Source organism: Colletotrichum navitas (assembly GCF_030913465.1).
Source record: "Colletotrichum navitas strain CBS 125086 chromosome Unknown LY79scaffold_56, whole genome shotgun sequence".
Taxonomy (NCBI): Eukaryota; Fungi; Ascomycota; class Sordariomycetes; order Glomerellales; family Glomerellaceae; genus Colletotrichum; species Colletotrichum navitas.
In genome coordinates, this window is record NW_026850602.1 from 73,634 (window position 1) to 99,671 (window position 26,038).

Below are 26,038 nucleotides of genomic sequence, written 5' to 3' on the forward strand. Positions count from 1 at the left end.
GTCAACCTGGGCTGAAGATGATACCTCTAGCACCGTTCAGCTGCAAGTAACGTTGGGGCGCAGTCTTATCTTAATAGCCAAGACGAGAGCACGAATACCGGAGAAGGGATGGGCATGACAAGCTCACGAAGAGTATCATCCAGCAGAGGAATGTTGACAACTTAGACTGGTGCCGATGACTAAGTACTGAATCATTACGGAGCCGAAGACCTACATGAAGGAATAGATGTACTAGAAAAGTCGACGACGTAAACCATATCTATCTACTTTCGGTGACGAGGGGCGCGAGTAATGGGCTCCTACCGTTTCTTATCTTCGGGGTCTGTTGTGCAGGTGGTGCAGCCGGACAAGAACATATTGAGTTTTTATGTGGGCTATGGAGTTTCATTGAGACGGTATTCAATACCGCTATGAGGATGCAGGAAATGAGACATCTGTTTGATTCAAGGCAAAGCTGTTAGGAGGCACTGGTTGACAGTCGCCATACGAGATAGGAGCAGAGGAGACGCCTGAGACAAGGTTGAGGCCATATTTTTACGTGCGGGGAGTTGGGCCACTGTTTCCCACTTGCACGGATGTCGCTTCACTTAACGTTGAGTTGATAGTCGGTTGCGATAGAGGCTGGACCATAGGATGCCGCAGTCAACGACTGGTCCCACAAGCTATTCAAGGACAAAGGTGGTGGTTTTTCCAGAATAGATGTGATCGAGACGTAAGAAGTCGCGAGACCTGTATGTGGATGCTTGAGATTCATGTTACCCTCAAGGCGTGGACCTCTCTTTACGTTTCAAGGTAACATATCAAAGATGCGGACGGGCATCGGGGTCGGTGACATGGGACGAAGATATGCCGGTCGCACTTGCGGCCCGAGCATGGGCCTGACGGCGAGATGTTTCCAATGCTCGGCCCAAGTCGGCGCAACACGCCACAGCCGATGACGTTGCCACAAGCGCATTGGATTATGCCTTGAGAACAGTTGGGGGTCTATGCTGCATTGACAGCTACAATCCGGGGGAAGATAAATTTGTCTTCTGCAAAATCCCCACAGCGCGAATTCGCATCATGCCAACACATGTTCTGGAGGTTGAAAGAACCAGAAATATTGACGAAATAGGATGCCGAGCTGGATGCTGAATACAGTTGAATGGGCCTGATCGAATAGGGCAAGAGCCTCAAGAAAGCGTGGTAATTAATTCCTCGACACGAGATTCATCGGACGAAAGCACGCGTCATGTGGCAGTGTAGCCCGACGTATCAACATGGCAACACTCAAAGGGTCATGATTGAGCAAAGAGTACCAAGCAAGCTGGGACGGTGGACCCTGGGGGGGGAGGGGGGGGCGGGGGGCGGTGTCAGATAGCCAGCCAGTGAAACACGTAAACGGAATCCGGAGCAGATGGGACGAAGCTAAGCAGGCGGAGAGAAACAACAATCGCAGGTGCACCAGATATGGTGGAGCCGTCATCGTCGACAAGGCGTCGGCCGTTGGACTCGCGGGAGTTGGAGAGCAAGTAATTTGTAAGTGGCTGAATAGAATTGAAACCTACATCACGATGAGGCGCCGTTGGCGTCCGAAGCACCCAAAGATGCAGAAACGCCATTGCTTTATGCTCCTCTAGCCACCGCTTGCAGGTAGCGAGGTTTCGTGGGAGAATGTGGGACAGTTAACTCGCCCCGGGCGATTCCAGGCTAAACATTGACCGGGGTACTGTCTGTCACAGGGCACAAAGAGAGAAGGGGGAAGTCTTGGAGGCTGAAGACGGTTGACAACGTGGCTGATGGCAGGAGAGGAGACAGTCCAGACGGCCGAAGTTTGAGCGTGCAGCTGATGATTGATTTCGGCCAGGAGATTGGGGTAAAGCCCCTAAACCGAGTAGCCTAGAGGAGGACATTGAATCGGTCGAGTTACTACTGCTTTGTATGCAAAGCTATGCTGTCGGCGCAAAGCTGGTAAATGGCATGGCTTTCGGTAGTTGCCGTGCAAGCATGAAGATAAGCGCAAGCATTGGAAATATGAAGCACACCGCAGTGTCTTCGGCATGCTTCAGATTTCAGGGTCAAGTGGACACGGGGTAACAAGATAGCAAGCATGCAAGGTGGCTCAAGACGCGGGTGCTCGGTCTTGAATGTTGGAACTTGCTTGTACCGACGCCGGCACAGATGGGGATGACGGATGCAGTCGATGCTCCTGATGCGGGTTGAGCGTTGGAGCGTTACCGCCGACTCCAATGAAGATCTAACGTATTCGTCAAAGGAGGGAGCCGCAGAAGCAACTAAAAATAGGGTCGACTAATTGATGATAAGTTAAGCGACGGTCGCTTCTGATAGTTGGTGACCTGAAACTAGCTGGGTCAAAGGTTACAGAATTGCATCGGCAAGCGAATGCGCGAAAATGCGTATAGACGGAGATATGAGTAGAGTCTTTGATGATGCGATAGTCGTGTTGTTCAACGCATAGATAGACGATGTATGTGTACTGTGAGGGCTTCGTGCAGAGGCCAGCCCGAGAGAGACGGATGACGGGATAGGAGAGCCAATGATGGGGTGACGGGGGCGACGAATCAGCTGGGGCTAGCTAGTGTTCGAATCGAGGGCGGGTAAGTGAAAGGGGTACCCGTGTCGTGTTCCGGCGATGCGTGCGCGTCAAAGGTCGGGGTCCGTTTGGCCGGGCTGTGTCTACCGGTACTTAGGTAATGTGGCTTGCCGAAGCAATAGGAGAGCGAGAATATTCGGGACGACAGGGAAGTTTGAATGTGTAGGCGAGCAGCAGCAGGTAAGGTAAGGAACTGAGTTCAGCTTGACATTTTTGGTACCCATGGCTGACTAAAGTGCGCGAGGAATGGTTAGTAATCCATACTTTGTTAAAAGGGACCGACCGTTCATAACTATGACCACCTGGGGAGACCCGCCCGGTTTAGCCCGTCCATCCACTGCCATGATCGCTGCAGCCACTTAGCATAGTGAGAGAAAGGTGAGGTGAAAATGGCAAGCGTTGATAGAAACATGGGAGAGAAGGTGGGGTAAAGGGGAGGGGAGAGAGAAAGAGAGAGAGAGAGCACATGACGAAAGACAGGGAGAGAATAGTTGGTGGTCGTGCGAGGTCGCAACTGCCCATTTCGGATTCGGCCGATTTGAAGTAGGCAGTCCTGCGGGATGCAGTCTTTGCGAGTCAAAAACTGGACAAGTTTTCGTCCCATACCTAGGTAGGTAGCGTGCACTACCACCTAGGTAGTGTGGCTGTGACGGCGGGCAAAGGGGGGGCGAATATCAGCGACCTAGGTCTGCCAGCATCATAAGTACAGAGGTACCTAAGTACTTGGTAATTACTGTACACGTGCCTGACCAGACCAACGTCGAAGAGGCAGGTGGGTACCCACACCCACAATGATAGCTGGAGGCGTTGAGGTTTGCAGTGGTCTGTCTAGGCCAGGTGCTACCAATCTGATAACGCTACGGATACACTACACCAGATAGATAGGGAGGTAGGTACCAAGGACGACAAACATACGCGCATCGCATCTCGGTCTGCATGTCGTCACGCCGTCATTCCCCACTCGGTCGCCTGCCATGACGCCGCGTTGCCGATGACCAGCCAGCCCCCTCCCCTCCTAAGTATGCTCGTGCACAACTTGGTCCGGTTGGTTGTGCTAACTACCGGTACCTCCTACCAACCTAGCTATACCTGCCACCTGCCACCCACCCAGACTAGGTAGGATATTATGTCGATGGCTGAGGTTGGACCGGAATCAACGGCCTGCTGATAGTCGCCGTCATTGTCTCATACACCACAACGGCCAAACATATGCACAGAATAGTACCAGAGAACTCGGGGAGGGAAAAGGACTTGGAGGGAAAAGATCAAATGTATTTATTTGTTGGCAAATGTGGCAGACAAGGATGTTTCCAGCTCATTCGTACAGACAGACACGCTACATACTCTACTGGTACGTAAACTTCGCACTAAAAACTACCTACGTGCAGTAGGTACGTCAAGATGAGGGAGAGCCACCTTTTCGGGCGCGTTCCAGTCCCCGTCCAAGTGGTGTCCCGGCTATTCGTTGCACCGCCCCCACCCCTGCTGGCACGTCGCTCATCGTACACTGGACCCACACACCCTTCCTCTTCCTCCTCTTCGTTGTACTGCTGGTCAGTGCCCGCCTGGGTCAAGACAACTCGCACTCACAGCTGGACCTGTAAGTTCGACATCTGGTCCCTGTCACTCTCGACCCGTCCAATACCACCCATGTCATCCGTCCTGTTCGGCCCCCGGTCCCTGTTTACTGGTCATGGCCAATTCTTGGTCCCCAGTATTTTGCTGCCCGTCCTATTCTCTCTGGCTGGTCCTTTTCCTCGCTTTGCCGCCGCCGCCTCTCACTCGCTGCTCCGTCTACACTTGCGTCTGTCTGACTGCCTGCATGCTTGCTTCCACTTGCTTATTCCGCGCCTCCCACGATTGGAAAACACTCAAAGCCTTGTCGTGCTCCGCTGTTCGGCCGCCATCACTCATCTCGCCTCATCTCCTCTTCCTGCCTTTCTTCACTTGGCCCTGAGCATCTTGGCAAGCTCCTCTTGCCGGCTTATCCACGAACCCCTCTGATAACCACAACCCAAACTCGAACTTGCGATACCAAATCCATCATCCATCCACCTTTCTGCCACTGCAAGAGAAACCTCATCCCGGCCTCGGAAGCATCGCCATGTCGTCGTGGGACATCTAAAGGCCCAACGCCCTTCTCCGCCTCTTTCTGTTCGGCACCCCAGTTTGATTGCTGGCAGCAATTGATTGGCATTCTGCTACTCCGTACACTACATTCCACCTCCCTTTCGCCTGCAAGCTGCCCTGTCACACCTCACGCTTGCTGTTTGGATTCCTCACAGGTGCTCCCAGCTCTTGCCAACGCCCTGTCTTACCACCCAACAAATTCACAAGCACCCGCCCAGCTCCATCTTTGGTAGCTACCGTCATTGGCTCCTTAGCGGCCTGACAGATTTACACGGAATGGATTCGTATGTCCCTCGCCCTCCGACAAACATGCTATTCCCTCCTCTCGTCCTTTTCTGTCTGCCCGAGACGACACTCTCTTGACTTGCAACGCCGTTACATATAGCCTTTTGAACCGTCAAATGGCCGTTACTAATCTTGTCTGGCACAGTTTCATTGCCGTCGCTGGCTGGGCACAGCATACCAGCCCTCAACCTGGCGGTAGACCTTTCGGTCACTTCCGATCTCTTTCCTCCATGGCCCGATCCCCATCTCCTAGCCCGAGGGCTACCAAAACAACAAGCAGAGCACCATCAGTTGCTGACGTCCCCATTGTGTCTTCCTCTGTTATCTCGTCACCAGCGCTGCGCCCTACCACAACATCACCTCCAGTCGATGAATGCGAACTCAGCACTTTACCCGATCCGCGCAGTCGAGCCATGAGCCCTGCGAGCGAGGCCGAAACTGCCCATCATCCGGATTTAAACGATGAAGTTGCAACTTTGAGTGCCAAGTTGATTAATGCCATCAACCACCAAACAACTCTTGACGACACGTTATCTGCTACGCGCCAGGAGCTAGAAAGAGCGCGCGATAAAATAAAGCATTTGGAGGAGCAGAACGAATCCCAGCGGGAAATGCTTGCTGGCGACATCTGGATCCGCCGGAAGACCGCAGAGGATGAGAAGAAAATGATCACGCTCCGTCTTACGCAGGAGAAGAAGTTGCGGGAGGACGCTGAAAAGGAGACCAAGAGGATTGAACAAGAGTTGGAGAACTTGACCACGGCCTTGTTTGAGGAGGCAAACAAGATGGTCATCTCGGCTAAAGAAGAGGCACGACTGGAGCAGGAAGCCCTTCAAAAGAAGAACGACCACTTGCGGTCTCAACTGGGCGATATGGAGGCCTTGCTGACCTCCCAGCAACAGCAACTCGCCGACTTAAAGCACGTCATGGAGCAATTGACCGCCGAAAAGGACGACACTACAATTGGAACTGCTCCTTCATCGCCTGGCTTCAGCAAACTTGAAATCAAGGATGACGAGCGCTCGGAAGGCCTTGTCTCTTCGTCTCTCGCGGATCCTACTACGCCAACACATCCCACTAGCTTGACACATCTCATTCAGCCGGTTCTCAGGACCGACTTGGGCGCATTCGAGGACTTTACCAGTCTCACACGCTTGTCTCGCAACCGTGCAGGAAGCCGTGTGTCGTCCGGCTCCTTTAATGGCCTCCACGGATTAGGTCTTGGTATCGGGGGCAGCACCTCTAGCGCTCACCCCTCCAACGCGTCGACTGCTTCTCTATCCACGACAGGAACCTCTGCGACGTCTTCACCGCAGACACCAAACACCCCGGCCTCCGTCTCGAGCACAGCTTCATCCAACTTGGGCCCACCCCCACCGGCTCTCAAAGAAACAAAGTTCTTCAAACGTGTCTTGGCCGAAGACGTAGAGCCGACACTACGACTGGATATTGCCCCGGGACTCTCTTGGCTTGCGCGTCGTAGCGTTTTGAATGCCATGAGTGACGGCTCGATCGTGGTAGAGCCGATTCCCGCCAATGCGCCGTTCGCGTCACTTGTCAAACCGCAGTTCTACCCCTGTTCCTTGTGCGGCGATGCGCGCAAGGATGAGGAGCATCTGCGAACCTACCGTTTCCGAACCAGCGAGTCCGCGACAGCACAGCGCTATCCTCTCTGCAAATACTGCTTGGGCCGTGTGAGGTCTACTTGTGATTTCCTCAACTTCCTACGCATACTAAAAGACGGCCACTGGCGAGCGGAAGGCGAGGATGCAGAGAAGGCAGCTTGGGAAGAGAGTGTTCGCTTGCGCGAGCAGATGTTTTGGTCTCGCATAGGCGGTGGCGTTGTTCCTGCTAGCCATCCTGTGCCTTCCTCGGATAGGAGTCCCAGAATCAGCCAAGAGAGTGATTCTAGGAAAATTGCACCGGAGGCAGTAGTAACAGTGGCTGAAAGCCCCAACGATGATGATGCCCATTTTGCCACTCCCTTGGAAGAGGCTGCGACTCAAATGGACACCGAAGTCTCGCTGGCGCGGCCATCCACGCCCTGCCCGAGTGACCAAACCCGAACAAACTCCCTGTCATTGGAAAAAGGTGACATGACAGAGAAGGAGGGAGACAAACGCCTCTCTATCAACATTCCTAATTCAGAGGCAGAGCATCCTGCTATTACAGCTGTTGCTGAAGGGCAATAAGCAGGCAGACCCTGATGGATCAAACGTGCATCCACAAAGAGCGAGTCGACTTATTACGTCGAATTTCAGACTTCAATTTCGTTACGCAACATACCCAATTACTTTCCGATACTGTATTAATTACACTCAATGTCACCAAGGCACAAATGCCATGCCGGTGCTACTAATGAAGGCAAAGCAAGGAGGGGTGGGAAGATCAGGGTTACCGAACGCGATGCTTGGGATGGACCAAGGCACATACCCCCTTTTCTTCTTTTTGACCGGGGACTTGGCGTTTTGGAGAGCAAAAACTGATTCCTTGCAAGATACTTGTAACAGTTGCTATCAAAGGAGTGAATGGGGTGGGCCGGACAGCAGCAGGCATTCATTCGATGAATCACGGAACAGAAAGCATGGGACAAAGGCTGCTAGAGATCGTGCCACTTTACTATTAATACCAAAGAAGACGACGATGCTGTGTGCATTGGGCATCTATCCCGCAGAGTTTCTGCCTTCGCACATGTGATCTGAAAATGTACTTGCCATCCTGAAGTTCCTCAACATGAACTCACCCAAATGTGGTTCCCTCTCTCCATTTATGCAATCTCTCACAAGGTATCTTTGCAATCAGAGAAAACATGTGCCATGCAACACTTTTTTCCCTACTTCCATGAACCTCTCATTGCATTCCATAATATGTGAGAACCTCTGTCAAAGCCTCTGCATCAATGGACATAGCATGCCGTTGACTTTGTGGAGGAAACAATCGAGTTTCTTTATCGTGGAATCTATGACCCAACCTTCGACATTAGCCCGCTCTCTTTTACTACAATAGCGCGCGCGCGCGGGGGGGGGGGGGGGGGGGGCAAAAACAAATTATGCTGCGAACTATGCGATATGCATGGGGGTTTCCCCTCACAGTCCTGGGTGTGGTATACAATCAATGACTTTGGGTCAGATGGGAGGACAAGAGAAAAGGGAGATGCGGATCGTAACACTTGATCAAGTGCAAGAACATATAGATCGAGCTACACCATTACAATCCAGCCATTGTCCCCTCACCCTACACAGACCTATCAAAGCTCCTCCTGAGCAGTAGCCTCCTTGCCGCCGTCACTGGCCGGCTTGGCCTTTTTCTGCTCGGCCTCCTTCTGGCCTTGAACACTCTCGGCGACCTTGGGGGCCGCCGACTCGTCAGCCTTGGCCTTGGTCTCAGGGTCGACGCCCTGAACATCAGGATGAGGCGGGGCGACATTGCCGCCTTGTTCTTGACCGAGCTCTTGTGGCCAACCGCCATCGGGCATTTGTACTTCATTTCCACTTGCGTCGACGACGCGCGTCCGCGTCTCGTATTTTGTCTTGAATTCGACTTTGCCCTCCAAGGCCTTGACCTGCTCCTCGTTGAGAAGGTTGCCGTTTTGGTCCCGATATTCCACCTTCTCCTCTCGGGAGAGCACCTTTTGACCTGGGACATCCGATCCGACCGCCTCCTGCGGTTGCTCTTTTGGGGCATCACCGATGGGAATCTGTCCCACCTGTCCGCCAATTGGGGCGGCGGGAACCTCAGACTTTGCCGGTGTCGGGGTGGCACCAGAAGCAGAAGATTTGCGCGTGAGTAGTGGCGTATACTGAGAGTACTGCGATGCCAGAAAACCATGTCAGCGCCAGTGTGCTATGTTTACACGTCCCAAAGTGATGCTTTGCCGAACAACGTCTCATTTGGCTATGAATCCCAGTTCCAAAATTTCAAGGCAACAGAGCTTTAACGGACCGGCCTCGACAGGCCGTCACAATCCTCTCTCCGGCATACCCCTACCTGGGATAAAAGCAGTGGTGTTACTTACGTTTTCATGGAAAGTGTTGCAGTCAAAGTCCCACGAGCCAAGAAGCTTGACACGGTTGCACTCGGCCTTGGTCCAAGGGTTTCCGTAGGCCAAAGGCGAGAAGAGCACGAAACCGACAATGGTAAGAGCCAAGAGGGCGACGGCACTGACGCGGTTGACAATGGGGTTGTTGCGAATGCCACCAAAGGAGACTCGAGCTGTTACAAAGTCAAATGTTGAGCAGAAAGCTATGACCGCGAAGTAAAGGGCCGGAAAGTAGTGGTGAAGAAACAGCTGACGATCCATCAGGTAGAAAGGGAAGTAGTGAAAAGCCCAGCCAAGCACCGCCGTGCCGATCTCGTAGTCGAACCGCTTGAAGGTAGTATTGGCATAATCGTTGCATTTACGTTGCCAGCGGAGAGTTGCAATGCCCTTGAAAAGAACATAGACAACAACAGCGAGGGTAGAGCTCCACCAAACAATAGGGTTGCCTAGCAAGTAGATCTGACGGTTGTCCCTGCCCCAGAAGTTGATGCCGCGCTTGAGAAGCGGCCACGCGCTAGGACGGGAATCCCAGGCGTGAGATTCGACCAAACCGGCATTGGTCTTCCACATAACCTTCTGAAGCTCCCAAAACTTGCCAAAGAAGCCGGGGTTACGGTAGTTAACCTTCTCGACGTTGTCACCGGTCAACTGAGGGTGCTCATTGTATTCGATGTACCACAAGCTATTAGGAAGCGTGCCCCCTCTGGCGCATGTGACCTCCTGTTGCTCGGAAGCCCACTCAGGGAGCTTGACCTTGTGAGAGAAGAGTACGCAACCAGTCATGATGTGGACCAGTCTGAACTTGGTCTCGATGGTGCGAAGGCGTTCCTTGGAAATGGGGCTGAGCGACTGCTTCTTGACAATCTCGATCTTGAAAAGGTCGTTGGCATCACCCTCAAAGCCTTCATAACCGTAAGCAGAAACTTCGTTTTGCCAGTCAGCCTCGGTCACAGGGGGACGAACGTCGTGAGAGTGCAGGCGGCGGAAGGTAGGCATGTGGTATAAGCGAATGACATCACCATCCTTGATGAAGACCGGTTCGGGGAGGTTGTTCCAGGCTTGAGTTCCATTGATCTGCTCGCCATTAACCCCAAGCGGCTGGGTCTGGTTCTCGAGGAGCCAAAGGTTGTTCTCATCCTTATGAGGGTAAAGAGTAATTTGCTGCTGCTTGCTGCCGGTAGGGTACATGAGCGGATGGGAGTGAAGGTAGCCACCCTGTGTGTTGACGTGTCTAATACTGACGCGGCTTCCGAAGGCGACATCGGCCGCCACATCCTGCATGCCCTTGGAGTTGAGAGTAGACTGGAACTCGGAGCTCATGAAGCCATCACCGTCACCCGGGTTGACCAGACAGAGGAAGTGAATGGCGAACATGGCCATGTAGAAGCCAAGAGGAATGATGATTAGGGCGAAAGCACGAGCCATGAAGTGCTTGGCCCAAAGGCGCGGTGTAACGTTCTTGGTGTCTCCGAGAAGAACCCAGAGCTGGATAAGTGTCAAGCTGCCCACCCAGGCGATGGTGAACAAGCCGACCCACTTGATGCTGACAGTCGTTCCCAAACCCAAACCAGTCATCAGCAGCCAGAACCACCAGCTAAGTTGGAAAGCTTTCTCAGGACCCTGCTCGTGCTGGTTCGTGAAGGACTGGAAGGAGAGAGCGGTGAAGGCGGTTGCAACCATGAGCGGAGAGTCGAGGAGAATGAGGCGGGCTTGAGTAAGAAGGCCGTTCTCTAGCAAAGTGTTAGTGATATCTAGAAGGTTCGGGAAGATATGGCTTTCCGTACCGAAGATGATCAGGCAAGAGCCCATCAGAGCTGTTGTAGTACGGCATCCGGTGGTCTTCAAGGTAAGGAACATTAGAGGGGCCAGCAGAATCCCGCAAACGGCGGGGAACATGCGCATGGCGACGTAGGGAACGCCAGGCTCAAGGTAGTCCTTGCCAATCTCCTTAAAGTCGAAGTCGCCGTTGAACCCAGCCAACCAACCGGTCAGGGCAATAAGCATCTTGGCTAGGGGCGGATGGACATCCATGAAAAACCTTCCTTTGATGTATTTCGAAGCGAAGCCACCGAAGCTGCAAGAGAACAAGGTCAGAAAAGGGGCCCATCATATGGGTTATGTCTCATGATAGGTGTTCTTACTGGACCTCGTCAAAGACAACACTTGTGGGCTGGTAGATGCGGAACAGACGAATGATGGCAGCGAGAAAGGTCAAGCCCAGCATGATCTGGTAATCGGAAACGGGCAGAAGGAAGATATCGTTGTCCTCGACACCGTCGGACTTGTAGCTCGGTTCGCGCTCGACAGGTGCTTTGCCATTGATACCATTGGCGCCATTGGCAGGCTTCTCGAGCTTGGGGCTCGGAGAGCCAACTGGCTTGGTGGCGGACATCGTGGATGGAGGTATTGGTCGGGTCGTGAGTGTCAGACGCAGAATGGTCGGATATGGTAAGGAGCTCGTTTCCTCGCCCTCAACGATAGCAGCAGCAGTTTACTGACAGCGACGACGGACGAGGATGATGGAGGTCGACTACTAGAAAAGATAGGATAGAGGTTTTCCTACGTTGGCAGAGTCGCAGAATGGTGGAAAGGGGATCAACGAGAGTCGAGAAGGGAAGGCAAGCATTAAAAAGCCGTCATGAGGCAAAGATAAATGAAGGATGGCGACCTGGATGAATGGCCCCAATGGTGTCGATATAAGGGGACGGGAAAATAAAGGAGGATACTTTTTTTCCTGAGAGTTGGGAGGGTGGAAGATTGGACCAGGGGGGATGGGGAAAATAGAAGTAAGTCTGTCGACAGAAAGTTTGACCGCGGGAGCTGATGACAGCTTGGGGGGAAGGCCAGGCTGGAAGGGAGGATAAGGGGGTCAGGGTCGAAGTTGTAGCTTAAGTGGCCTCATCCCATATAGTTTGACAGCCAGCGATTGGTCGAAGCTAGGACCTGGGTCCTCCAGTGATCGCCTCCCCATCATCATCCATGTCCCCTAGAGCCTACAGACACTATCCACGCCCCCTACCTTAACAAGATTTCTATGATTCCCCAGCATGAGCCCCTAAACGGACATACACGTTCGAGGACCTGGTAAGCGTACTCAGTCTACCTAAGAAATTATTTGAGAAGAGTCGAGAACAACTGTCTGTAGCTACCCGGGTATATATATGTTGCCCTAAATCTGCCAGCGAACCGGTCTGCCCGTTTAGTTCCATCTGCCACGCAGCGAACCCAGCCCTTGAGGGACATGTACATCCATAGGTAGCATTCTTGACTACATAGTAGCATTGGGGCCGCCCCCCCGCAGATCCGCCTCGCTGAAGGGGGGCTTGGTGTTTTCCCTACAGAGGTATAGATACAAGACGGTCCCTCGTGAGGTCGCACAGGTACACAATATTGACCATAAAACAAGAGTACCTGAGGGAACAGACTTTACGCGGTTCAGGGTACCTATTTATCACTACCACTTGTACTAAGCATGCGTTGACTCAGGACTGTTGTTGGACAAGTATCTTGATTAGCGAGATAGCTACCTAACTATCTAGCTACATATAATTTTTTTTTATTTTTCAAGAAATTGGAGAACAAAAAAATTAGAAAAAATTAATGTGCTTAGTACACTGCTTTAGTATCTGGACGCCTGTCACCTGTGCTTCTCTAGCGCCAAAGTGGATGGTTGAAGACGCGCTATTGTTCGTTATGCCCGGTCTCTGTAAAGTTCCATCTTCCACATCGATGCTCTCCACTATTGACGGACTTGGCCAGTGCGTATCGACTTATCCGTAAAGTGACTGGAAAAAGAAGAAAGACCGGGAACAGAGGCGGTGTGCAAGATAACTCTGCCTCACATTATTCATGACACATAAACACCTGTGTTTCCCTCCCAATGTACTGCCAAGAAACTGTGGTGATGCTGTATCTTTATCCCGGACCTATTATATCAGCACCTGATTCTAGACGCCACAGTTACGTACCAAGCGTTCAATGAATTCTTGGCGATTTGAAAGCAGACTTAATCCCTTGCTCCCCGTCCAGCAATTGACTACTCCCGGCAAACATGAGCTTTTGATTGAGATAAAATGGCAAATTGCTAGTAACAAACACAACAGTCTCCCCTCCTTTTGTTGTTTCTTCCTCTTCGTCTTTTTTTGCCCTCTTCTCTTTGAGTTTGGATGTGGCGAAGGGGCACTGGGGTAATTAGGCCTACCGACATGCGCCGAAGCCTCTGGTTGGTAACTACCAAAACAGCACTGTCAGTATGTGGTGCTGATCAATCAATGGCTCTCTGCAAATGTGATTTTGGACGAGCAGTCAAAGCAATAACATGATGCGCGCCAACATATATCATGTTGGTTAAAGATTGTGGGGGTGAAATGGACCGTGCTTCCCTTCCCTGAGAATGAGATGCATGTGCTGCTGACTAAGGAACAGGCTAGCCAATTCGGGGTGTCTGCGAAAAAGCTAACAGAGGCTACCTATAGAGCTTTGTTCACCCTGTTTGGTTTGACTTCTCGCAAGCTCCACGCGCCGCGTCCTGACGACATCAACCCCGATTGCGCGCGCTTCCCACCCAACATGGCCTCGACCTCGACCAACGCCGATGCCACTGCTGCGCTAGACGAACTCAAGCCTCCCGTCGGCGTTGTTCTGCCCCCCCGCGAAATTCGAAATGTTCTCGAGAAGACGGCAGGCTACGTCGCACGCAATGGTCTGATTTTCGAGGACAGGATTCGTGAGAAGGAGCGCTCCAACCCAAAGTTCAGCTTCCTGAACAATTCCGATGCCTATCACGCGTTCTACCAATGGCGACTTGATGAGATCAAGGCCGGTCGCGGCACCGCTATCGCTGCTGGCCGTGCCAACGAAGCCGCGACACCTGCCGAACAGAAGCCTAAGGGCCCACCCAAGCCTCCTGACTTTCAGTTCTCTGCTCGCATGCCTCGTATCAACCAAAAGGATCTCGAGGTCATCCGCCTGACTGCACTTTTCGTCGCCAAGAACGGCCGCCAATTCATGACCCAGCTTGCCCAACGCGAGGCTGGCAACCCCCAGTTTCAGTTCCTCATCCCTAACCACACATTCCACAACTTTTTCCAGCACCAGGTAGACCAATACACGACATTACTGAGGGCTAGCGGACTGGGCGGTGAAGGAGGCAAGTTGGAGCAAGAGCGTATTGCTCATCTCCAGCAGAACATCGATGACAAGTACCATGTCCTGAGCCGTGCAAAGCAACGCGCCGAATACTCCAAGTTCCAGGAAATTGAAAAGCAGAAGAAGGAGGAAGAAGACGAGAAGAAGAAGCTTGAATTTGCACGGATCGACTGGAACGACTTTGTGGTTGTCGAGACAATCGTTTTTACCGATGCCGATGAACATGCGAACCTGCCGCCTCCGACGAACCTCTCCGAGCTGCAATACGCGTCACTTGAGGAAAGAAACAAGGCTTCAATCACCAACCTCCGTATTGAGGAGGCTATGCCGACTGACGAAGAGACAACTTTCAACGCTTACCCGCAGACCTCCCACTCCCAGACTTTGCCAGTACACACGGGGTATGCGCCTCAGCAGCCTCAGCAGGCGCAGGCTCCGGCGGGACACCAGCCGTACCAGAACGGTCCCTCGCAGCATTCGGCAGAGGAGGAGGAGGAGGAGCGGAGGATCCAAGAGAGAACGGAAGCGCGTGCCCGGGAGCAGCAGGCGCGGGCTGAGGCACGTGGTGGCTCTGCTCCAATGAAAATCAAGGAGAATTACGTGCCAAGAGCACTCCAACGGGCGGCCAACAAGCAAAGTGTTCAGATGGCGCTATGTCCAAACTGCAAGCAGCAGATCCCCATGGATGAGCTTCAAGATCACATGAGAAGTAACTACACCCTGCCTATCTCAAAAATGACCTTGAACTGGGCTAACCACTTTCGCAGTCGAACTTTTGGACCCCCAATGGAAGGATCAAAAAGCAAAGGCAGAGGCAAGATATGCCACGACCAACTTGTCCACGGCTGACGTCGCGAACAACCTGAAACGCCTAGCAAGTCAGCGAAGCGACGTGTTCGACGGCGTTACCGGCCAGCCCTTGTCGGAAGAAGAAGCCTCCCGGCGCAAGAAAGCCGCGATTCACAGCTTTGATGGTAACCCCGACGGAAAGAGCCAAGCACACATCAACCACCTGCACAATCTGAACGTCGAGGAGCAAATCCGGGCTATTCACCAGAGGTTTGCCGACAAGAAGTAGGCTGAGACAATCCGACGATGATGCCGCGAGAATGGATCACAATGATTTCATTGACTACTGCCATTCGATGTTTCGCACAGCTCAGGCTTGGCTGTGCAGTCCTTTGTGATTCGTCTGCCTGCCTTTCTGGCCAAGGTGATGAAGCGGCTGCCCGACCTTGACAACAGACAGCAGCGGAGATTTGTATCGACATATGTATGGAGGCTCGGTTTAGGAGGGCATTGGCGTTTACCGGTTTCTTGAATTCATGTGACTTGTTCGATGTTCCAGCATTCCTCATTCGGCTTTAAGACGCGTTTGCAGTAGTTGGTGCAGTACGACGGGGTGTGGCGGCTTAGCGTCAGAAGTGGCTACCGTCGAGAATGAATTAAGCATGGCGTACCATGGGGCGTTAAAATGCATGTTGCGGATATTGTATTTGTATACCGGCATATATGCGAGTCGAATACGCTGGGAGAATTGAGATGAAGAGCTGAGGAGGGCTATCTACAATTGACAGATGGGCTTCAAATGCTAGGGGGTTTCTAAACGGAATAGAAACGTCGAGATTCCCAAGCAATCGAAATGCAACCTTAACCTCCGTATGTATGCCTTGGCTTGATTCTGGGATTGACTAAATAGCTCGGTCAGTCAGTTCAGTCCAATCTGTTCACTTTCACCCCACCTCAATCAGGCACGAAGGGCGCCCCCACCTCACAGACGGTGCATCGGCTCAACCCCTCTCTTATCCTGCCCGCATTGTAATCGCCGAATCAGTTGTCGTAGCGGCTGCAGCCGATCTGGGCTGACTACTGATAATTGCTCCCCCGCAAATACCAGCTAAACAATGCTGCCCTCCTTGCGTTTCTATCGTAATCGGCCGCCGTCGCACCATTCCCCCACCTCACTCGCACCAAGACTTTTTACCGGGGCACCACTTCACCACAACATCCAGATCGCAACAGTCCACGTAGGCCTCCAGCCATCCGCATTATTGCGAAGCAGGAAGAGGAGGGTCATCCCCCGTTTACCGAATCGAAAACAACATCACCTCGTCCCATATCTCGCAGCCGCGCTCGCATAGGTTCACACGCCGTCTCGTGTGTCGGCAGCTTCCCCTCGGCACAAGCAACTCAACGACCGATCCTTGCTCCCCCAGGAAAGTCGCCAAAACGGATTCCCATAACCAAAACGCCGCTCGCGCTACCGGCGCTGAGCCCACCTCCCCTACATCCCCGACCGGATCGCAGGCGGGCAGTCAGGCCTCGCCGCGCTTCCATCGGCCCATCATGCAGGCAATGCCGGACAACCGACAGCAGTCGTTTGACGAGATCTACGGCCCGCCCGAAAACTTTCTTGAGATCGAGGTGAGAAGCCCGCAGAGGCCGGCATCTGCAGCAGCCGACGCCCTCCCGCCAACTCGTTGCTTCCCTTGTCCTGCATACCCTGCCACTCTACCCGCTAAAGTCCCCGTGAGACCTTCCTAACGTTCTCGAGTCACAGGTCCGCAACCCTCGAACCCATGGCATGGGCCGCAGTATGTACACCGATTATGAGATCGTCTGCCGCACCAACATCCCCGCCTTCAAGCTCCGCGCCTCGAGCGTGCGCCGCCGTTACTCCGACTTTGAGTACTTCCGCGACATCCTTGAGCGCGAGAGCGCCCGCGTCACCATCCCGCCCCTGCCCGGAAAGGTCTTTACGAACCGCTTCAGCGACGACGTCATCGAGGGCCGCCGTGCTGGCCTAGAGAAGTTTCTGCGCATCGTCGTCGGCCACCCCCTTCTTCAGACAGGCAGCAAGGTCTTGGCCGCATTCGTGCAAGGTAGGTTTGGTGACGGCTCCCGGTGTGAGGAAGGTGTAGACGGCTGATACGATAGGATTTCAGACCCCAACTGGGACCGTAACGCATGGTGACTGAAGCTCCGGCTCACTTTCTTGCCATCAGCTTCGCGAACACCCAAAAAATTGCGCAAACGACCGCCCAGGCACCATCGCGTCGATACACAGCTGGATGCGCTGGCTACAAAGAGCTCCATCTCTTCTGAGTGATCTCCTTGGCGAGGAAAGAAAACGACGTCCAAAATGGAAGCGCTAGTCTCATGAAGGGATGGGGTGGGTTGGCGGTATGGGATGTGTCTTTTTCTCCTATTGAGGAAGGAACCTTTTTTCTAGTGGAGTTTTGTGTGCTGTTTTTTGTTGATGTTACTTACCACTTATCCGTAGCATGTCCTCTTCTATACTGTTCCCCTTGCGCCGAGCATGAACTCCACCGAGACGGGCAGCATCAGCGTTGCTTTCCTCCTCCAAGGGGGGCCCGAGGAGATTGGCGTTCTAAAATTGATAATCATGGCTGTTACCTTCTTCCCAGCCTATAACTCGAACGGAACGAGGCAGATAATAAACGTTGGTTCCGAGACCGGAGGGCCGGCATAAATAAGTACATTCGTCCGCGCGTTAGCTTGTATTTCTGGCGTAAGTTTGATCAACTGCTGCTTACAAGTCCATGCCCCTCTTCCATCCTCATCCTTGAAGACGGGAAAGAAGCAGATAGTTGGTTGCTTGACGGGAATGCAAGCCTTCATTGTCGAACAGCAACCATGAAACTTGTCTAGCTGAAACCCCACCTCTTAGCAGGTTAACCTTCCTGTTTACTAAAATAACGTATCTTGCTTATTTCTTCTTTGCGTTTCTTTCTTGTTCGTTCTTCATCACTCTGCGCCCCCCTTTAGTGTCTTCCTCGTTCCGAAACGTCGACATGGCATTCGGAAACATGCCGAGAGGCTTTAGTGTTTTCCCTTCAATAACTAACTTTCAAGAACTGATGGGTAGACGGACTCTTAAGATTCAATTATTACATGTATATTATACACTGAGTGCATCATCGGTTCAAGGAAAACCCTCTTGAGGTATTCTTGACTATGTGCAACATGTTTGTGCTCAACTGTCGGTAAGGTTGTCGCTTTTCCGCGGAACGCCATCCATCTGATAGTCCCCCATCACATCCAAATGGCACAAGACTCTCCACTGAACAAGAAAGCTGCTTCTCCTACGTGAATGGACCTGTCCTAGGCCGTGGACCACTCTTTCCCATATAAAAAGGTTTGGAGTCTTTCTCACTCTATTGTACATGCAAAACTGGTTGATGTTCTTTTTCTTCTCCCTTTTCCCCATTTCAAGGGAATAGGAAAGTTTGCTTTTGGGCGGCCAATTCCTATAGAACACAACGTTAAATTTTGAGAAGGGAAGGTCTTGTCAAAATGCAAAGCTTGTGGTGAGTTTTCGTTTCCTTCATCCCTCGATCCGTTGGTCCCAGACCTGCGATAACTAGTGATTGCTGGTTCTTGGGCTTGTAGTGAGTATAGTACAGAAAATTATGTGTTTTACACCCAAGGCGTCTTGGATAGTCGACGATGCTGATGAGCTCCCCGCTGGCAGTAGGAAGTTATCAAACCAAACGGTCGTCATCATCGTTGTCTTCGTCTTCGAAGTCTCTGCCATTTTGTATTGTCGTCGATAGTCGAAGATGGCGGTGGCTATTTGCCAACGACCATGAGAGTTACAAGCTTGCGGCGGCCTTGTTGGGGGCACCAAATATACGCAGTATGCCCTCGTACATGCCGAACATGATGGCGGCGCTGGGGACGGTGCGCATCAGATGAGGGGTGAGACCACCGTAGAGACCCATGAAGCCTTCTTCAATCCATACAACGCGGAAGCATTGCCAGAGGCCAGTGTACTTGAGTTGTCCGTTGGCAAGTGGTGCCTGCCGTAATCTCGTCCGCGCGACCTATGTCCGTGATGTTAGCCATATATGTTATCACGAAATATATGGACGCGACAACTTCTTACCTCATGGGGATAGGCCAAGATGGCCGCGACCAACTTGGCACCGCCAGCAGCGCCGGCATTACCCATCCAATCGACCGTTTGGTCCCACAAATTCTTCTCCCTCCCACTTGCTATTATGCGCTTCTCCCTCGCTGCCAGCTTGTTCTTGATCTGCTCGTACAGAACCCACTGTAGTGTGCTCTCAGCGACACCCAAATAACTCGCGCTCATGCCTTTATATAAGCCCTTGAACCCCTCAGTGCGCAGGACCTGCCTGATGCAATCCACACTATTGCGGTACTGTCGCTTGTGCAAGCCACCCTTCTGATTCGCCACATTCTTGTCGAGTTGTAACCGGGTCTTGACAAGCCATATGGGATTCGTCACTGTGCTCGTCGTCACGCCCGCTAGTATGCCCGCTGACAAGTGGACCCATGCCGCCTCGTTTCCGCCGTTGCTGTACTCAGCGATCAGACGCTTGCCATTGCCATAGGTGTAGAAGTTGATGCTCCTTGCGGGGATGACACCAACGAGGTTCGGGCCGAGGCCTTTAAACAGCGCGCGGGGACCCTCGGTTTTGTAGACGGAACCGAGAATCTGAAATGTTTCTCGTAGATGAAATAAGGCTACCCTGAGGGGGCTCAGAGAGCCGAGGGCCTGGGAGCGGGCTTGGTGGGAGGCACGGAGTTGTGCTTGATAAAAGTCGGACTGTAGGCGGGTCTTGAGAACGTCAAGGGGCGCTGTCAGGGTCGCCGCTGTCATGCCTCCGACACTGAAGAACAGGAGAGCGCCGTCAGCTTCTATTCACACAAAACGCTTTCTTCCATTAGGGGGGCAAGAAGAGAAGGGTCAAGACATACCCTCCAGCAACAAAGTGCACCCACGACTTAGCAAAAGGTGACTCCTTCACGCTCACGGACGGGTTTTGTTTTGTGTCGGGAATGATGTCGCCATTTTCTCGGGAGACTGGGTAAGAGGTGGTATCGGGAACATGGCGCGCGGCCGGCCTGCCGCCTGTTGCAGACATGAACTCGGGATGGACGGGAGAGTGAGCCATCAGGCGAAAAGTGGCGACGGGCAAAGGGGCCAGCTATTTAGGAAAAGAACTGCTAGGTGCGGATGCGCTAGGATATTGGATGCGGTCCACCATGCAATATATCGTCTCTTGGGCGAGCTAAGATGGCGGCGGCTTGCGACAGGTGTCGATGTTCGAGGGGGAGGTCGTTACATCGAGGTCATGTCGTGGGAAGTGAGGGAGCAGCTCGTCATGGATGATGATGGGAGACACGGGCAACTTTTTTTTTCTTGCTCGATAAGAGAGAACGCGCCGGTCACAACCTCCGCTAGATGGTCCGTGCTCTATGGCGCCCGACTTAGTCATTCGACGCGTATCGACGACCCCTGGTTCTGAACTGAGCAAGAATATGACACATTTCAGGATATATAGATACATAGCAAGCTGTCGAGCGTTTGGCCGGAAAGAATGCTCAGGTTATTGATAACCCTGTTACTACAGACCATGTTAACGTCTGCGAAGCCGTTCTCAGATTGGTCGCACCTTACAGAGAGTTGGTAAGCAGTTGTGGACCAGTGCGATAGCCTTGATGGTTAGGAGTGAAGCGACCGGGGATATATGCTAGCCTAGCTAGGCCCATCGTGACGGGTAGTAGAAATATTAGGGTGTCGCTTCCTACTAAAGTTGTGATCAAGAGTATTGTCCCGATTCTTTGGTATTCAGCATGTCTTGTAGGAAGCAAGTTTTCGAGGACGCTTGGAAAGCTGTCTTTTTGAATGAGCAGATACATATTGGCATGTCAAATGGTTGATAACATGTATAAAACCAACCACAATAGCAAGCAGTAGGACTGGCTTGTTTGTATATCGTTATGAGTATCGTTTTTTCTTCCTTAACTTCTTTCCCACCTTGGTCGTACTTCGCAACACACACACGTTCGCATATACACATACTACACACACACACACACACACACACACACACACACACACACACACACACACACTCTCTCTCTCTCTCTCTCTCTCTCTCTCTCTCTCTCTCTCTCTCTCTCTCTCTCTCTCTCTCTCTCTCTCTCTCTCTCTCTCTAGACGTTCTTTCGAATCCTTCCCGTCCGCCCCTCACTTTTAAAAGAGCGCGTTCGGTGCAGAGGCGGACAAAAGTAGCTCCTGTCACATTTGTCTGCCGTATAAACCGTGTTAGGCTATCGTCCAGCCATGGTGCTTGCAGGCGTTGAGTTGGCATCCCGCGCATCAGCAGCTGCTGTTGCAGCCGACGCCATGTGGCTAAGCAACAGGTCCCTTTTGATACTGGGGAGTTGCTCTCCCCTCTGTGACTCTGGCATCCATGGCTTCTGGTTTGGGGGTGGAGGCTCATGCTCTACGTCCATGAAGCTGCTCGTTCTACTGCGGGAACCTGGATCCAAAGGCGATCGCTGGCGGTGTTCTTGCTGCCCTCTGCTAGTGGGTCGAGATACGTCTCCTCCTGGCATGAGATTGTTGGATGGTGGCGGCGGTTCGTTGGACCGACCGTCGTCCTGTGTTGGGTCGTATCGTAATAGCCTCGCCGGCACTGGGTGAGCCGGGATCGGCTCTGCATGTGTCTCATCGGCACTACTGCTTGCTTCACGGTTGAACCAGGCGATCTCTTCTTCGGTAATGGTTTTCCATCCGCACTTGGCGTGTTTTTTTGTGCAACCTTGGCAGGCCGTCAAATGTTTTACGCATGGCGACTTGAGTCTGCGACAGCGGTCGCATGGTGGCCAGATTTGATCGCCCTTGTTCAACTTCTCTATCCTAGCCGTGATGATGCCTCTGTGTGCCGATGACGGGTCGTACGATGAGTCTCGTTGGGGAATAGCGGGAGCGTGCACGACAGCCGGGCGACCCTGCAACGGAAGTGAGTGTGGGTGAGGATTTGTCGCAGGTGGCGTGTGTTGGCCGGTGGAATGTGCAGTCTCGAGCCCAGCGCTGGAAGGAACCCGCGGAGGGTAAGCCTGGGAAGACGATAAAAATTGCTGGAGCAAGTCGGCGTGTAGGTCGTAGCCGGAGCCATGAGAAATATGACCTCTGGAGTGGTTGACTGGTTGAAACGCAGTGCTGCTTCCCTGTTGGCCGCCATGCCTTGAGTTGATGCCAGCCCTTCGGCCGCTCAGGTGGTAGTTCAATTGTCGCGCCCTCTTGGCGATTTCATCGGCCTTCTTGATAAGGACCTGTAGTCGCTGTTCTACTATTTCGAGCGTCGCCACTTCTGCTGTCTCGTCCTCCTCCAAAGGAGCTGTCGACACGCTAGAAAACCTGTCCAACGCACCATTCATGATGAGGCGCCAGTCATCCTCTAATATCTGGACCTGTACTCCGTTGAGGTAGAATTGGCAGGTACGTTCGCCATCGTGACCCGTCGTCAAGATAAACTTTTCGGGGTTCGTTTTGGCGAAAGTGACAATGTCTAGCCAGCCCAAAGGTGCCGCGCCATAGGCGGGCGGTGGATTGGTGATGATCGGGCCCTCGAATGCCCCCTCCATGGCCTTTAACAGACGAGGGCCTGTCAGCTTGGCGCCTAGGTTGGCAGCGAGACTCTCATGCCTATTGAGAACCCCTATTGTCGATGTTTGAGCTTGGCGTTCTATTTGCCCGGGTCAAAGAGCAGGAATGCGTACCTTCGTATTGATTCAAAAGGCCGAGCACGTCAGAGAATGTGTCGGGTTCTCCTTGAATCAGTTTGAGCCTACCAGGGTTGGCTTTAGACAGGTAATTGATGATGGATGCATTGCCTTTGGAGTGAACAATCAGTATTCGTTCAGTGGACGGACAAGACGAGATGCATGGCGAACGGGTGCGGCCAACTAGGGTAGAATTTTATCGCAGGACAATTTAAGCATTGCCAAGGGGCTTGGAACGAGCCGCGATGCAGATGGAGACAAACGACCAAGGGAACGGAGATGTAGAGGGGGGGGGGGGGGGGGGGGGGGGATAATGTAGAAAACAAAGGTGCGAGCGGCGCTGGCAGGCAGGCCGGGGCGAGGGATCAATGGCGAGTCTAACCTCGATTGCCTCCAGGCGCGACGACGACGACGACGACGACACGATGCAGTTGATGGACGAGATCAACGGCTCATGTTTTTCCGCGCGTGGCTTTGCTCTTATTCTTTCTTTTTGTCTTGGTTTTGTTGCAAGATTTCGGCCTTGGATCACACACACACTGGCGCACCGCACATACCTGACTGAGGCGGAGGAGGCTGGGGAATGCGATCAGAATGAGCTGGCTGCGCGCCGCTGTCGTCCGCGTCCCGTTTCCGTTTATGGGGCTCTTGGGAATCCTGGGCATGCGCCATGGCGAGAATGTCACCGGGTGAAGCTGGACGATCCTACGAGGGCAAGCTGATTTCTTTCTTGTTGTGGCCCCTTTCTCTCCCCCGTCAAAAAAAAATGAAAGCGGAAAGTGGTTGACCGAGACCAAACGTATGCAACACGAAGGCTGGAGCCTCGAAGTGTAACAAGAGGGAATCCGGAATCTAAGAGTTGGTTAGTTCATGGCGAAGCAGCACCTTATGAGGTGGTGGCAGCGGCGGCAACCAGACAGGGCCTGGCGAAGAGTGCCTCAGGTAGTAGTAACATGCGGGAATTGGAGTTTGGATGGAGCAAGCTTCGGCGGAAAGATGAACATGAAAAGTGCAAATCGAAGGGGGGAGGGGGCAACAGGGCCACAGAGCCAAGAAAGACTGGGGAAGGTGAGGACGAGGACGAGGAGGGTTGGAATCGGGTTTTGTTTTGGGATTTGTACGGGGGTGGACGGGGGACGGTGGGCCAAAATCTGGGGCGGGGAGCACAGGACGACGGGACTGGTTGGAATGGGGCGGGACGCGGGAGTCGGGAGACTAAGGTAAGGTAAAGGTGACTTACCGGCGGAGACCTCGCTGGTACCTAGGGAAAAGAGGTGTAGGGGGAAGGGAAGGAGGGAGGGGAGGGAATAATAAGTGTGAAGCAGAGCAGAGCAGACGGGATGGGATGGTATGGGATGGGATGGGATGGGGAATCGGGGAGGAGGCCCCGTTCCAGAGGGGGGGAAGAGAGAGAGAGAGAGAGCGGGCGGACGGGCGGAGGGCGGGCGCAGCGAGAGGAGAAGTGAGTTAACGGCGGACTGTCCAATGACGAAGGGGCGAAGCCAGTGCCGCGACTCCCTCTGTGTGTCGAAGGGTTTTAGAGTGAGACGAACGGTGGTCAGCCAGCAAGCAAGAGAGAGCGAGACAGCGCGAAGGAGAGAGGGAGAGGGAGAGAGAGAGAGAGAGAGAGAGAGCAGCGATGGTGGGAAATGCAGTGCTGTGCTGCAGGTGCAGACCACAATGCAGCAAAGGATGGGTGGAGTTCCACTAAACGGATGGGGCCGGGGGTGGAAGGGGCCCGCCGTGCATTTTTTCCCCTTCCTTTGTCAGACGGGAGGGAGCCTAAAAAGCTTGGACTGACGGAATCCGAGGACACCTGGGTCGAAGGTCTAACTCGAATAACTGATTTTGTTTTGTTTTCACAGATGGTGTAAGTGAGATAAGATGAGTTGGGATTCGGAAAGCGAGTGAGCCGGTGGGTGAGGTTTACCGGATTAGCTGCACAGGTTACAATTTGAATGGTGATGAGATGAGATACAAGGTAGCTGACTAGCTAGATGTGAGCAAGTAAGCCATGTGGTCAAATGGGGCCGAGAGAGTCTGTCTTTGGTCGCCATGAAAGAAGCCCGGCCATCTCTAACAGCGGTGGGCGGCTGGTCGTGACTGTTTCTCTAGTTTCGAGGTAATATGTACCCGGGGTTGACATGAACAGATGCCGTATCCGTTTGTCATTGAAACCTTCTTATGTAACGCTTAAGTCGGCAGCTTCTTTGCGTATAAGCGGGTGAGAGTGTGACTATGAGAGAGCATGAGAGTGGGGGGGGGGGATTTGGAGGTCGTTGATCTTGAGGTAATCGGCCGATGCGTTAATGCACTTTACCCCCCTCCGCGCAAGAAGAAGGCGCTGAGAAAGCAGAAATCTGGACGTCGGAACAGGCCAGCAAGCAGCAAATGATTACGAGCGGGGAGCGGAAGGACAGGACCCAAGAAGGACCCGACTCCAACACCTTGCATGCACAGCCCGGATACTGGGGCAGCATAGGCATCTAGCTAGCCAGTCGGTATTGAGTGTTTTCGAAAGGAGAGGGTTTTCCTACCCGCTCCATCTACACAATAGGAAGGGAGAGGAACCGTCGCTAATAGCCTTGAGATAAGCCTGCCTCGAAGGTGATGTTTTGCAGTTCGCACATACGCACACGCCCACGCACGCACACACGCACATACATACACGCACGTACATACACGCTTTCTCTCTCTTTCTCTCCCTCCCTCCCTCTCTATCTATCTGTGTATGGGTGTGTGTATGGGTGTGTGTGTGTGTGTGTGTGTGTGTGTGTGTGTGTGTGTGTGTGTGTGTGTGTATGCGTGTGTGAGTAAGTGTGGTAGGAAGAGGAAGAGGCGGCACTTGAGAAAGTCGGCGGCCGGTGGGAAAGCCAGCTAGTGTAGATCCTCACCCGCTCTCCCCGAACAGGTCGGAACACCGAGAAGGGTACCCCCCTCGTAGGACATGCATCGCATCTCTGATCTGATCCTCCGGGGAAGCGGCACACACCGTTTCTCAACTACTGGAAAGGCATTCCCGACTTGGGTATGCCGTCTTACCCTGCCCGCACCTACACTGCACAGTACGCTGACGGGTCGGCTCACCAGCGCCGAGAATGGAGGGGTGGAGCGGAAGACCACTCACCTCCCTTAGTAAGATACAGGACTCGATCCCTCAAGGAAGGAATACGGGTGCCCACTCATTTTGGGGCCCGTCGAATCTTTCTAGAAAGCTAAGAGGAGGAAACGAGGGAGACCCGACGATTAGGAAGCTTTGTCTCTTTCGGACGGAGAGG

The 26,038-nt window shown here is 53.0% G+C and overlaps 7 protein-coding genes across 7 annotated transcripts; 4 read left to right on the forward strand and 3 right to left on the reverse strand.

Annotated features, from left to right (window-relative positions):
* Nucleotides 1-5,238: 5,238 nt before the first annotated feature.
* Nucleotides 5,239-7,200, forward strand: LY79DRAFT_520965 (GDP/GTP exchange factor Sec2p; the record flags this gene model as incomplete). The annotated part of the gene is made up of 1 exon (XM_060555297.1): nt 5,239-7,200. The coding sequence occupies one exon, from the start codon at nt 5,239-5,241 to the stop codon at nt 7,198-7,200; it is 1,962 nt and encodes a 653-aa protein (XP_060411351.1).
* An 825-nt stretch (nt 7,201-8,025) lies between these two features.
* On the reverse strand, nt 8,026-11,884 carry LY79DRAFT_561847 (dolichyl-phosphate-mannose-protein mannosyltransferase). Its single transcript, XM_060558430.1, has 4 exons — nt 11,189-11,884; nt 10,832-11,121; nt 9,024-10,777; nt 8,026-8,816 (listed from the first exon to the last, which is right to left on the reverse strand). The coding sequence occupies exons 1-4, from the start codon at nt 11,437-11,439 to the stop codon at nt 8,256-8,258; spliced, it is 2,856 nt and encodes a 951-aa protein (XP_060411352.1). The 5' UTR covers nt 11,440-11,884; the 3' UTR covers nt 8,026-8,255.
* A 1,732-nt stretch (nt 11,885-13,616) lies between these two features.
* On the forward strand, nt 13,617-15,273 carry LY79DRAFT_520977 (Pre-mRNA splicing factor PRP21 like protein-domain-containing protein; the record flags this gene model as incomplete). The annotated part of the gene is made up of 2 exons (XM_060555298.1): nt 13,617-14,904; nt 14,963-15,273. 2 exons carry the CDS (start codon nt 13,617-13,619, stop codon nt 15,271-15,273), a joined length of 1,599 nt encoding a protein of 532 aa, XP_060411353.1.
* Nucleotides 15,274-16,541: 1,268 nt separating this feature from the next.
* Nucleotides 16,542-17,169, forward strand: LY79DRAFT_671886 (PX domain-containing protein; the record flags this gene model as incomplete). The annotated part of the gene is made up of 3 exons (XM_060563984.1): nt 16,542-16,619; nt 16,756-17,077; nt 17,141-17,169. 3 exons carry the CDS (start codon nt 16,542-16,544, stop codon nt 17,167-17,169), a joined length of 429 nt encoding a protein of 142 aa, XP_060411354.1.
* A 1,642-nt stretch (nt 17,170-18,811) lies between these two features.
* LY79DRAFT_521048 (mitochondrial carrier domain-containing protein) lies at nt 18,812-20,140 on the reverse strand (the record flags this gene model as incomplete). Its single annotated transcript, XM_060555304.1, has 3 exons — nt 18,812-19,042; nt 19,105-19,855; nt 19,944-20,140. 3 exons carry the CDS (start codon nt 20,138-20,140, stop codon nt 18,812-18,814), a joined length of 1,179 nt encoding a protein of 392 aa, XP_060411355.1.
* A 1,162-nt stretch (nt 20,141-21,302) lies between these two features.
* LY79DRAFT_521033 (uncharacterized protein) lies at nt 21,303-23,432 on the reverse strand (the record flags this gene model as incomplete). Its single annotated transcript, XM_060555302.1, has 3 exons — nt 21,303-22,696; nt 22,758-22,871; nt 23,318-23,432. 3 exons carry the CDS (start codon nt 23,430-23,432, stop codon nt 21,303-21,305), a joined length of 1,623 nt encoding a protein of 540 aa, XP_060411356.1.
* LY79DRAFT_561858 (uncharacterized protein) lies at nt 23,163-24,392 on the forward strand. Its single transcript, XM_060558431.1, has one exon. The coding sequence runs from the start codon at nt 23,631-23,633 to the stop codon at nt 23,982-23,984; it is 354 nt and encodes a 117-aa protein (XP_060411357.1). The 5' UTR covers nt 23,163-23,630; the 3' UTR covers nt 23,985-24,392.
* The last annotated feature ends 1,646 nt before the right edge of the window (nt 24,393-26,038 follow it).

Coding starts and splice junctions, on each gene's coding strand:
- LY79DRAFT_561847 (XM_060558430.1), bottom strand. CDS start 11,439: ATGTCCGCCACCAAGCCAGTTGGCTCTCCGAGCCCCAAGCTCGAGAAG. Junction 10,778..10,831: donor CTCTTGCCTGATCATCTTCG/GTACGGAAAGCC, acceptor ACACTTTGCTAG/AGAACGGCCTTCTTACTCAA. Junction 8,817..9,023: donor GCAACACTTTCCATGAAAAC/GTAAGTAACACC, acceptor CTGGCATCGCAG/TACTCTCAGTATACGCCACT.
- LY79DRAFT_561858 (XM_060558431.1), top strand. CDS start 23,631: ATGGCGAAGCAGCACCTTATGAGGTGGTGGCAGCGGCGGCAACCAGAC.